We start from the raw sequence: 13,511 nt of genomic DNA, 5'->3' as shown, positions 1-13,511 counted from the left end.
TCTTGAATTTAATAACCAACAACCTGCTGGTATTTGTAGATTCAAGAGGGCATGCTTTGTTTCCATAACTTACAAAAGGTCTTGGTTTAAAACTCCTGACAGTGTGGCCACCGGATCACGCTGTTGCCATGTTGTTGGCCTTTAATTAAGGCTGATTAAATGTGATGCACTTTCGAGGAGGCGTGTGCCCGAATTTCTACGCCAACCGTAAGCGGTCAAGCGTGCCACACCTCTGCGGAGAGGTGTGGCACCTGCAGGCAGATGTTCGTCATTAACAGTTATTACCCGTCAGCCTGACTCCTGAGAACCGAGCATTCCCAAGCTCGTCTCTCTCAGCTCCTTGACTACTTATGTCTTCAGTATCTGGGGGAGAAGCTCAGTTTTAACATCCACTTTACACTCAAGTCCTTCTGCAGTGAAATGTACTTCACACCTTCGACTTTACAGCCGTGCTGGTGGGGAGAGATAATGTAATCCCACTAATTTAGCGTTTTGGAGCAAGCCTGGAAGGCTAATGGAAGTTTTGGGGTAATAAGGCGGGGAATTGAACAGGCTGCTCTTACTTTTCATCTCACGGTTTCCAGAACAAAAAAAAAAAAGAAAAAGGAAAAGACGGGGCAACTGTTTGGAGACAAATACCAGCAGCTGTTTGGAGCAGCTCTTTGATAAAAGGCGACTTCGCAAAGGGGCCTAAAAGCTGTTGGAGTTGTGACTGAACTTCTGCCATCACGAACTGTATCATTCTTCAAATCCTCAGGCAGTCGGTTTATCATTGAGCCATGACTCTCTCACTGTAAGAGGGATTTTTATTTCCTCAAGCCTTAATGAGCCAGAGCATTATCGTAAGGTTAGATTAAGGCTTTAATTGAGGTATAATGGATGTCGGTGGAGCGTTTGAGTAAATGAGCTGCTTGAATGAAAATGTATGGATTAGTATGTCCAGGTAATTTTAATGGCTTGACTATGAGTCCTTATGGTGTCATTTTTCAGAAGAAGGCAGACAATATGATCAGGGTCAAGAGCAAGTGAGGGAATTGGCTACAACTGGCTGGATTTTTAATGGTTCGTGGAGTAATGTGCCTGAAAAAACTCTTCGGGTGAGGGTTAAATTTAAAAATCTGTCTTTTTCTTCTCCTGCCGCATTGTCAGCAAATCAACCTTCCCTTACCATTCATCCGGCTGAAGGCTCCACACTAAAATTTATTTTGGTCCTGTTGTTATTTTACTCTTGTAAGAAAAGAAGGCATAAGGGAACATTGAAGGTGACGCAGCTCATCTTTTTTGGCCCTGGTTGTAGCAGGGCTTTAGGGACAGCAATGTCTGTCGGCTAGTTAGTCCACCGCTTCCAGGTCCAGACTGAAATGCCTCCACATGTATCAGATGTGTTTACAGGACCTTTGGTACCTGTGGAGTAAAAAAACTCTAGTCACTAATGTCACTCTAGCGCCACCTATGGGTCAGATGTTGCTCTGCTCATGCGTTAGATCTCAATAAGCAGCTGTAATTTCTTGTAGTTCTTATGTCCCCTTATGGATTAATTTTAACTTTCACCTTGCTCATCATCTGAAGTTAAATCTGGTTTATGACCTATTACACCCACACAAGCTTCACCTTGCGTTTTGTTGGTTTGTATTCTGAGAATGTTGTGTTATCGAAGTTGTTTAAATAGTTCTCTGCAGTGCATGAGTTGTGACTGTCATGCAGTGTTCAAAATCCAGGTCTGTCTTTACATGTATTTTTTATTTGATAACATAGAAGCAATTTCTGCTCTTACTGTGATTGTGAAGATTATCAGACAAACGGGAAGTGAAATAAGCTAAAGCTGAAGTATGAAATGGTGCAGTACTATTTAACTACATTTGGCACGGTGGATAATCAAGATCACATGTTGTAAGGTTATTTATTATACACTGCAGATCTTCACAGAAGAGCCATTAGACAGAATAAAGTGGCATCCATTTTGAAGCCCCCTGCTGTGAGTCGCAGGAAAGATGATGACAATAGAACGAGAGAGAGAGAGAGTATATGTATCTCCTGCTCCATTTCCACCACAGGCTTTAAATATCTTGGAAAACTGAAATGACAAGACAAAAAGAAGCTATGATTCAGGAACCGAGAACCGAGAAGTCATTATCAAGAAGGATCTTGTGTTATTTTCCCCGGTTTCATCCTAGTTGTTTAATAAACAGACTTATTCCAGGGATCCATGGGATCCAAAAATGAGCCATCACGGCCTTTTTTTTTTTTTTTTTTTATCCCACTGGGATTGTTTGTTGTTGGTCCATTGTTTCATCATACTCATCAGTCCTGCAATGGACAGCTGCACCAGACAGCTGTGGGACACGTTAATGGTCACACAGAGCCAACCGTGATTGTCTCTGCAGCACCAGCCCTTAACTTTCCTAAACATATATCTCATAATATTTTCCAACATCTTGTGTAGTGGGACCATTATTCAGGTGATTAAAATAAAGAAGAGCTCGGCCGTTTGACCGCTGATGCCCTTCATGTTATATTCAATAATAAAAGAATGCCAGAAAAAGTAGATGCTATCTCACTTACTGGTCTAAAGTCTTTGTAATGTGTAATATGGGATCATCATGTATAATTTAAAATCAAATATTTCAGTGAATTATTCTGTATCCCATTGTTGCTGGATCCTGGGGTAAAACAGATGGCATCACGCTGCTGTGTTCCTGCCTCCAGATATACAGTAATTCTTGATGCAGTGACTGGACAGATACTGTACATCACCAAAGTTTTAATTAGTTTTTCCTAAAGTTACAGTATCTGGACAAGAATCATTAAAAGCAGCATTGATGGATTTTTGCCACTTGTGGGTAAGAAAGAGCTTCAGACCGAGCTGAGAGACGCACACACTTTTAGCAGTGACAATCCTCATAGAAACGCTGACTAACAATATCATCCCGTCAGCGAATTCTTCACCAGAAACCACAGAATCATGGATCCAGTCATGCTGGTTGGGATGTGCTGCTGCTTGAAGCACACATTTAAAATAGTTAATTAAAAAAAAAAAAGTGCTCCCACAGATCGCTGGCCTGCAGCATCATTCATTCACACGTTCATGCTGCTGTGGTAGTAAAAGTAATCCTGTCGTCAGTGACCTTGACCTCACCTCCGTCCCGCTCTCCCTCCTGCCGCCGGAAACAATGAGCTAACACTCTTCAGATATTGATTCCTCAAACTTTAACAGTGTGAGTTAATCGTGCATCACATTGAAGGATTTAAAGGCAGTGGTTTAAAAAAATCTCATCTCTGGTCTCTCCATACTTCTGGCTTCGGCCTTTCATGTGAACACGACTGTGTGAGTGTTATCAGCCCAAGGCAGTCCTATAGCCGGAACATGACCAACCACTGACGTACAATGCCTCAAAATGAATGAATCATTGTGAAGCACTTTTATTTTATTTATTTATTTTTTTTCTGTTTTCTCTGTATTTAGATCACAAACATTGAGTTACATTGCAGTGAGTCCAGTTTAAAAAATAAAAAATGCACGGCTAGTTTCCACAGGATGACCATCTCTTTCTTCTCTTTTGAAAGACATTAAAATGAAACACAATCAGATATGTCTATACTATTGTTTAATCTCTATTGGCCTACTGGTCAGTATCCACTACCAGATCCTATGTCTATTCAAACAAAAGCATTATCACTCACCTTCCTCCTCCTGTCCAATATTAAATGTGTCTGCTGGTGATTCATTTCCACTTGAGCAGTGCTGGTAAAAGCGTCTACTAGTTCTGTGTTGATGATGACGTGTCCCGTAATTGACTGTGATTAATAGTTGCCATGGAATTGCTAATGTGCCCTAAAGGCAGAGCTGTGAGTCGGTCATATTACAGAGTGATGATTAAATGTCCTTTGTTCAGTCCCCGGGGAGCTATAGGCCATGACAGCATTTCAGAGGACGGCGAAGGAATCGTCCATCTCCAGTCCGCCGTACAAAAGTTGTCTCACCATGTCTATCCCAGGTCACATTCGACGAGGAGTTGGCCTCACTTTTCAAGAATTTTCATTTAGGTTCCGTCGAGGGCAAATGTAACAACTTGAGGTCATCACCTCGTGGGAAAATTGTGCAACCTGTCCAGACACAACCTTGAAAGAACAGTGCAGAAGCTGGAATTCTTTCATTTAAAAATTCCAAAAAGTTTTCTTACATTCCAAGATACTCCAATTGATGTTTTGTACCAGCCTAAACTGTTTTCATGAGGTAGTGGGAATTAAATTCAACCCCAACATCCAAGTTACATGTGATTCATTTAGTGGAAATCAGAACTATTTGATTAAAAGTTGGAGACGATGTTTCAGTTGTATCTAAGTCTGCCTTTCCTGACGACTGCACGGTGTTGAAAAATGAAGCGATACCAAATGCATCCACACGTTATCCATCACGTGTGAACATTTTGCCAAAAACTTTGCTCTTTTGATGGATTCATGCTCTCCGCTCACAGAAGGGCCTCCGTGCTGAGCTGCTGCAGAAGATGAGTGTCCTAAACTCGCACCGTGAATGCTATCAGAACGCCAATTAATAACCTCAACCTCGATTCTGCATCAACGCAATCAGGGAAAAACAACAAATCTGCCACACACACACACAAAAAAAGAAAGATCACAGACACGCAGAATCACTGACGTAACAGAACTGATTATTCTTTTCTATCAACTGTAACTACAAACATAATCTCATACGGAGTCTTTACTGTCCGTAACCTTGACATCACCTCCGTCCCACACAGACTGATGGAGGAGGCATAATTCACTAATGGCGCAGTGCATGACTTCTGGGGAGTGAAAGCTTGGGAAGAATTCAGACTTTGTAAAAATAAATTAATACACAAACTGCGCTGGTCTCCCTCACAACAACCTATTTAAAACAAACCAAACTTTCCCTTTAATTATGTGAAAACATGCAGCGTAAATCTTTCCTTACCTGTTATTCATTGGCTGTGATGTCCCAGAAAATGGGAACAAGGTAAACGCAGGTTTGTAGCTGTTGTGTTGACATTTCATTATAGCTGAGTTCTTTTTCTCTCCACGGTGTTTCACTTTTTTCTTCTTCCTCTGGGAATCAGGAGCAAAGTTTAGCTTTGTAATGAGTCTTTCCAAGAGGGAAGGACTTGGCTTGGAAAAAGGGAAGACATGAAGTTGTCCCCGGTGATTAATTCAAATGAGATGAAGCATGAACCCCACAGGAGCGTTGCTTAGATAATTACAGCAAAGACGACGGGAGCAAATGTTGTCCTGCTGACAAAACCAAAGTCACAAGAACGATTAATGACGGTAAAGGAAGCTTGAATATCAGCTCTGGTGCTCGGAGGGACAGCGGTGCTTTAACTGTCCGTTACCTCCAAAATTTGACGTAGTCCATTATTTATGTACATCATGTGGTCATACAGTTCTGTTTCAGCTCAGCAAACTTTGCAAACCCAAAGGGAGCGTTGTGAGTTCTTGCGTAAGTTGTGCTCTGTCATCTCTTTCATATTTTTCCCCATCGAGCTGTGGTTGTAATGTAAACACATTTTTCAGTCTTAATCTTTATTAATGTCTCCCTCATCATATTCAGGCCAGTAGCTCACTGCATAAGCACACTCAGAGTAGCATGGGAACTTCCTGTTTATGTGGAGTGGAAAGGTTTTCTCTGCTCGGTTTATTCTGCCTGCTTGATGTTTCAAACTAAATGGTACTGAGCGCCAGACAAGAATAGCAAACAGTCTGCATGCTGCAGAGTGGAGCACAGAAAAGACTTTGAGTTGTATTCATATCAGCAGCGCCTGCAGAACGACAGGTGATGGTACTTATATGTAATGATTTCTTTATTGATTCATTTATAAAGTTAGAAGTTTGTGAAAATTAGCGAGTCCAAGGTTGTCTGGTCAGCAGTTCAAACCCTGAAGGTTTCTCATTTGTAATTGTTTTAATCAGAGGAAATCCATAAATCCCCACATTGCAGAAGTTGGTTCAAAGCAACCTGACATTTTAATTTAGTGAAGGACAGACATGATTTATAAATGAACAAAATTGTTGATGAGTTTTAGGAACTACGTGTTCCAACACACACACAAGAGTTCGTCTTATCTAATGCATTTTCCAGCAGCTTAAAAAATCAGCAGTGATTGGGTTTGATTACAGTTGTGCACAAACACGACCTGGTTTGGGTTGAAAAATTACTGTTGGCACCAGTAAAAGAAACCAACACTGACTGTAGAGTTTTGCAGCTTTCATGAGGCGCAACATAACCATTTATTTTTGTTTACACACTTTCTACACACTGATGTCTCTGCCGGTAAATGTGTAGGCTCCCTTGAGCCGACTGAGGAGCATGCTCTGTTCACGTCTGACTGCCTGTGAACTCTGTCAGAGGCCTTTGGTCTGACAGATGGAGAACCCTGGGTGTCATTCTGTCTAAGGAACCAGGTTTTGAGAGAGGCCAAACTTTCCTCAAGCTGGCTATTTTTGGAGCAAACAATCAAACAAGATCAGGAAGAGAATCTGTGTGTTTGTTTGTTGTTGCGCTGCGTATCACAGCCTCATGCCTTCACATAAACACAAACACATCAGAAGTTATGCAATTTCTGTGTCTGTGTCCACGTCCTTCTGCAAACCTCCGGCTTTGCAGTAAATAATTAGATCAGCAGGGGTATTTATTTTTTGGAAAAATCAACCCTGCAGTATTTTTTTCCCGCGGAGCTGCATCATTAGTCTGAAATGCATCGCTAACAACCTGATCGATACTCTGCTGAGAATGTGCCAAAATCCTAAATCAGAAAATTATGACCTCTACCTGTGTAGTGGAGAAGAATTCAATTAAAAACTTTGAGATTCATCCTTCCTCCAGAGTTCAAAACTAGTAGGACTGGGGGGAAAAAAATAATGATCTTCTCGATTTTTTCTCATTCTTGCTGTGTGCAGCCATAGAAGCTTCAAATAATTTCATACAAAGTCAGTGAACTACAGTTATTTAGGAAGAGGCAGAAACGTGGTTTAGTCAACGCTCTGTGTATACATGTGAAAGTGTGTGTGCCTGATGTTATACAACCAAAAACCAAAGGTGTCCTACAGACTGACCCCCCCAGCAGGAAGCTTGCCGGGCGCTGAAATGCCTTTCATATCCATGACATGTAACACACACACACACACAGACTCAGGAGATGGTCAAGAAAATGGTTGAAACAAAGACGAGATAAAAACAAAAGCTGAAAATTAGTTCCGACATTTGTATAGTTTAAATGTAAGGCAGCAATTTGTCACTCAGTGAGGTGTGTGTGGGCACTTGTGCGTATGACTAAATGTGCGGTGAATGAAAGAGCGCGCGGATGATAATCACAGAAGTGCTGTGAGTACTCGTGTCACAGGAGTGGTGTGTGAAATGGATCTGCTCTCTCAGTAATGCATCGGGCGTTGTAATGAGAACACTTCACTCAGTGTGCTGGGCAATGTTATTATTTCATCTCTAATGAATCCCCGTTTGTGAGCTTCTTCATGTTCCTGCTGTTCTCCAGGTGATTTGGTGTCCCGGGCCATGCACCACCTGCAGCCGCTGCACATCAAAAACCCCAGCAACGGGACTCCGGTCCACCAGAAGTCCAACGCCGCCACCACCACCACCACCGCCGTCACCACAGTGCACTGGGAGCCCGAGGCCCTCTACACTCTGTGTTACTTCATGCACTGCCCACAGATGGAATGGGAGAACCCAAACGTTGAGCCCTCCAAAGTCACCTTACATACCGAGCGGTGAGTTGAGATTAACCCCGGAGATGATCACGCTCGTTTGTGCCGTTTGCTGGTTATTTTGTTCCCTTTTGTTGCACTTCAGTGTTATTTTCATGATTTTTCTTTCTGGTCTCCACGTGTAGCTAAAAGTGTCGAGGACCCAATTATCTTTGGTCATTTAGAGCAGACAGAGAGGAAACATTTCAAATAAAGTAGTGGGCTGAGGAAGAAGACTTGTTGAACCTGAAGTGCCGCGAGGAGAGCAATACTCATTACCGTCAAGTTTAACTTTGGGCAGTGATGGGTAGAAAATTCTGTGGTAGTTTCTTTTAAAGTTTTTTTTTTTTTTTTGTGAGATGATGTGGCCTTGAAGTGGTTTGCACTGCCATGGATGGAGAAGAGGGTGGTTGGTATTACAGAAGAGGTCCAGTATCTGAGGAGTCACACTGTCGTCTTTCTGCTTTCCTTCATGTCCAACTTGAGATGTTGAGGCCGGTGAAGACATTAAAGATTTGTAAAGACATTCCTACTTTTCTCACACGAGTTTTTACCATCTGAAGCGATCTGATAAGATGCTGCTTTGGCTGGTCATCTGTGACATCTCCCCGGGCTTTTAGTCAGATTGATGGGAACCGGGGGGAGCTTGACCGGGAAGGACGGACGGACAGCATCTTTCCTGCACTCTTATGAGATAACGCTCCATCCTGACCACCCTGGGGAGCAGCAGGAATGTCAGCCGGAGTGACATGTCAGCAGGCTCTGCGGCCCCCGCAGAGAAAAGTCCCTATTTAGCATTCTGCTGAAAGGTTGCAGATGAGTATAAAGGGACTGAGTAACAGGCAGACCCCATATAAGTAAATGAAGTAAAGTCGACTTTTTGGGTAGTTTTGGAAGGCTTCACTGATGTTTTCTCAAAGGAGGCATCTCTGGGTGTTGGTTATCGCTCCAGACCTGTCTGAATCTTCACACAAGTCAGCCAACTGTTAAACAGCAGCCCGGACCTTCCCTCTTTCATTTTTCTTTTTTTTTTTTTTTTTTTTTGCCGATGTTCAAATTCCTTGCAGAATTTTTCTCTGTCTGTGGAACAAGAAACTGATGCACACGAAACGTCGACTTGTCAAACGGCATGTCGATATCTAAAGGCTGGCGCCCTGATTTGAAATGTGCTTGCAGCAAACTTGCAGCTGCATACACAGTAAGCACGGCAGTCCCCGATGGTCTCCCTCAGTTCGATTTGTAGTTCAGTTCTTGCTCTCACTTCCCTCCCTCCCTCACTACTTGTTCTTCTTGAGTCTCATTTGGGAATTTTTCCTCCCCCGTCACCAGGAGTGATATTATAGAGAGCCCAGTCTATATATATAAAAGTGCCCTGAGATAACCTCTGCAATGATTTGTTTCTTTACAAATAAAATTGACTTCTGTTTCGAAGGAATTTAAAAAAAAAAAAGTCATGAGGGGTGGCGAAGGTGAACTGGGGACCTTCACTGATGGATTCATAATCTAATTATCTGACTGTAACATACAATTAGCCCGTTTAATTTAATGCTTTCATGTTTCCTAATGCACATCTGATACTACTTAATGGCCTCAAAGGATAATAGTCTGTTTTATTATCATGTAAACGGGTCGGCTGAGGCTGGGTTACTCCTAACGCTACCATAATTCATGTTTGAGGAACACGTACATATGTTCCAATTCACTGAGCTCGTAAAAGGAGCCTGGCAGTGTGTACCTGTGAATGGGGGAATAAACTACTTGTCTGTCTAATGAGAAGGTTGTGAAGGAGTCCTGTCTGCCAACGACCTGCTTCAAGGGATAGACTCTGCAGAAAGCCCACGTTGGATGTATCCCAAGGTTGTTCTGTTAGTTCACTAATGCAGAGTGGAGAAAGAGCCTCTTCTGTGACCCAGAGAGGATAATTATTATGAATGAGCTGAATTTACTGAGGGCACGCTGCCAACGGAGGGTCTTGTGAAAATCATTTACATCTACGAGCTTTTCGCAGTTCAGGAAAACTACCGATTCATTCCAGTTTCTGTGTTGCCAGGAGAGAATATAACTTTAAATGGCCAAAGCCAAAAATATATTCGAAATGTTAGTTCAGTCGATTCATCATTTCAAAAAGAAAATGCTGAATAATAACACAGTTTATATTTTTAAGAAACCTCTTTTTCTTTAATATAGTCGAGTAACAAAGAAAAAACACAACGGATAAAATTTTCTTCAGTGTTTGACATTATCATTAGATTAAGGAGCTGAAATAAATTGTTTATGTAGAGGTGAAGTGTATTTAAAACATTATTATTGTTTTTTTTTCTTATTCCACATTGTCTTGCACTACTTCGTTATATTTGTGTTTGTGTGTGGGGGTTTTTTTTTTCCCTGAAAGCTTAAAATTATTCCTTGCTTGAGCTTTCAGTAATAATATTTAGCTAAATACAATAATTGTGTTTGTCATCGGGGAACAGTTTTCAGATTCTAAACTTGTGAAGAGGCGGCTAAATACTCGTATTGTCTTGCGGGTGTTTCTGTTTTGGGTCTGATTGGAAAATCAGCGATAACTTGGTCAGCTCCTTGCACCTGTGTTGAACACCTGAGTAATATCTCTCCCACGAGTGAGTTCCCACACGTGAGACTTTGTAATCCATCCTCTGAGGACAGAATAAGCCACCGCACAATGGGAGTGAAGCAGCAAATCACAATATGGTTTCAGGATGGTTCTGTTTGAACAAATACAGATGCTGTGCAGTCACCGGGCGCCGAATGTTTGCCTGAAGATGCGCTGCAGCTTCAGTTTCCACAGTATTAAATGCAATTTCCTTGAAAGTGAACCGAAACAGGCTCGATCTCTCATTAAAACATTCAGTCCCCCTCTATGACACTGTCAGCCCTGAATCACAATATCTTCTGCATTCATGAAGATGTTGACGCCGCTGCAGCTTCGGCCTCAGTTAAACAAACTCCGATCAGGAAACGTTAAATGACATCACGGGAAGAGCATTTTCGACCAATTCTCGATTCTACAGCTGACGCTGATGATGCTCATTGCAGCTGTCAAACCAAACTCGGTGGTCACAGAGTAGAGAAGAAAAGGCTGCTTTTGTTTCCCTTTATCTGATATCCAAAACCTATTATTTCAAAGATTATTGGATTTCAAGTGTAATCTACCTCCTCTATCATCGCAGACCGGATCATGTGCAGTGCGTGGATGGAAAACTGGCCTCATTTAACCTCAGTTATGGGGTTGCCTCAGTATTTTACCTTGTGAATTGCACATTATTAAGGTTCAGACTCCAGCAGGCTGCGTTTGAGCTGGCTCATTTGTTGAACATAGTCATCTCTCTCAAATCTCTGAACTTTCATGCCTTTCTCTCTCTCTCTCTCTCACTGTCAATATCATAATAAAGGCAAGATAACTTAGATTTTTAGGAAATACTTTGAAGAGTTAGATCAGATGATTGATGCCGCTCATCACTCTCAAGCCAGGAAGCAATTACTTTGCAAGTTATTATATCATATATTTCATATAGCTGGTTAATAGGTCTGGGGACTGTTGTATGCTATCTAATCATTTAAGGCTGTTAAAGGGTCTTATCTCTGAAGGACCACACACACACACACACACACACACACACACACCAGCTGCTGAACTTTTAACACCTTCAGGTTCCCCCTTGACTAAATTTAACATCAATTCATCAGAGGCTTTTAGACATTATTATACCAGTTTATAAGGCGTGACCAGGAGTGGCCTCCAAAATGTCCCCTGGTGGCTCGTTGGAGTGTTGAGTGTGTAATGATGCGAAAGTGGATACCCAAAGCACAGATACACACACACACACACAGACACACACTAGTCCCAGAAAGAAATGATGAAATATGAACATGTCAGCCAGGCAAGACCCATTACTGATTTTGATTAAAGGAGGTAATAACAGCATTTAGGGAGGTTTCAGCATCTAGATCTCTTTCTGTTCTGTACTGCCTGAGTCCTAAATTATGAATGTTGATGAGATGTAGCTTCCTTTTGAGTTATCTGTAAGGGCATCTTTAATTAGAAAGTTTGTGGCTATCACTGCTGGCCCACATTTTGTATGCACTGATTATATTTGAAAGGTGAAAAGTGCACCCTGAGGATTTATAAACCAGTTTTACCTGACCAAAACATGGTGAATTATCTAAATCAACCTGATCAGAACTTTAAGCGCTAATAAACAAATCTGTTTTGCTCCGCAGGCCGTTCTTGGTGCTGCCTCCGCTGATGGAGTGGATCCGTGTGGCAGTCGCCCACACTGAGCATCGACGGAGCTTCTCTGTGGACAGCGATGACGTGAGGCAGGCTGCCAGGCTGCTGCTCCCTGGTGTGGACTGTGAACCACGGCAAATAAAGTAAGAATATGATGCTCATAACATAGTTGTAGGGCGACAAACGAGCTGCTCTGCACTTATTTTACGACATTTGCATTGCAAGAAAATACCAACCGAGAGTATCAGCCAGAGTCGGGCTTGGCTCTGGAAGTGTTGCATCACCTTTCCATTATCTCAGCTCAGAAATGTCTGTGCAAACATCTTCAGTAAAGTCGTGAGGTTCACCAGTAAATCCAGCTCTTTTTGACGAAGAAAAACTTAAAGCATGTACAAAAGGCAGATATCCACACTGCCGGCGTAACAGAGAGGACCAGTCCTGAGACTGTTTGTTGGGACATCACTCAGTGCTAACGCAGGCTTCGACTGTATCTGTGTGGACGGACCACTCATTGTTTCACATTATTTATCATGCTAACTTCTATATAATGGAAAAGAAATGGAAATATGACCGTAATCTCAATACGTGACCTTTGACGTAGAGTCCTTCCCACCGTGGCCTTGGTTTAAATCCACCTCAGGCACTCTGCTGCCTGTCCCCTCCCCCCACCATGCTTCTCCTGTCTCTGTGTACTCCCACTGCCAAAAATAAATGAAATAGAAATGAAAATTCAGCACATAGCTAATAAGGCATTGGACAAACATCATGAAGAGGCTTTTCTGTGACCCTGTGGAAACTTCAGCAGTGGCAGCTGCTCGCTGCGTGGATTAAGAGGCTTTTCCAGGAGACATGAATGACTAATAATGAGTCATAGCAGCAGCCTTACCTGGAGAAAAGCTACTTTAGGAAGTGAAGAAAGTTGAAAACCAGACGCACGCAAAGAAAAATGATATGCTGACAAATGCAAGCACGAGTGAATAGACAGTTCAATTCTTGAAATAAACTCTGGGTTTGTTTTATGATACGGAGAGCTTAAGCTGTGAAAAGCAGAAGCAGTTGATTTCTGTGTCCCTCGGTGTGCACAGGAGATACATACCCACAGATCGCAAAATCCATTTCTGAGATAAGCTTTCACTTAATCAAAGTAATGGATCTGTTTATTCCATCCGCAGAGCCGAAGATTGTTTCTGTGCCACACGAAAGCTGGACGCAGCCTCCACAGAGGCCAAGTTCCTGCAGGATCTGGGCTTCAGGATGCTCAACTGTGGACGGACGGACCTGGTCAAACAGGCCGTGAACCTGCTGGGGCCCGACGGCATCAACAGCATGAGCGAACAGGTCTGGCACTTAATGCACACTCCCACACGTATACGCTACACCAACAACGCACACTTACACAGGCATAGTGGAACGTGATGCACAATGGATTGTGAATTTCTGACAAGTATTACCTGGCAAACTTTCCCAGTTCTCACATATGCTGGCCACAAACCGCTCTCTCTGAGTAATGTGGTGTCTTATGCCACGA

General features: G+C 42.4%; 1 protein-coding gene across 3 annotated transcripts in view; it reads left to right on the top strand.

Annotated features, from left to right (window-relative positions):
• Window positions 1-13,511, top strand: part of LOC115036732 (ankyrin repeat and BTB/POZ domain-containing protein BTBD11-A) — a 126,361-nt gene that overhangs the window by 95,418 nt on the left and 17,432 nt on the right. For all 3 annotated transcript variants that reach the window (XM_029495051.1, XM_029495052.1, XM_029495050.1), the window contains 3 exons: window positions 7,524-7,758; window positions 11,974-12,126; window positions 13,156-13,321. In XM_029495051.1, the coding sequence (XP_029350911.1) occupies window positions 7,524-7,758; window positions 11,974-12,126; window positions 13,156-13,321 (554 nt within the window). The remainder of the gene's footprint in view (window positions 1-7,523; window positions 7,759-11,973; window positions 12,127-13,155; window positions 13,322-13,511) is intronic.

This window comes from Echeneis naucrates, chromosome 23 (genome assembly GCF_900963305.1).
Source record: "Echeneis naucrates chromosome 23, fEcheNa1.1, whole genome shotgun sequence".
Lineage (NCBI taxonomy): Eukaryota > Metazoa > Chordata > Actinopteri > Carangiformes > Echeneidae > Echeneis > Echeneis naucrates.
This window is presented reverse-complemented; position numbering and strand designations above follow the sequence as displayed.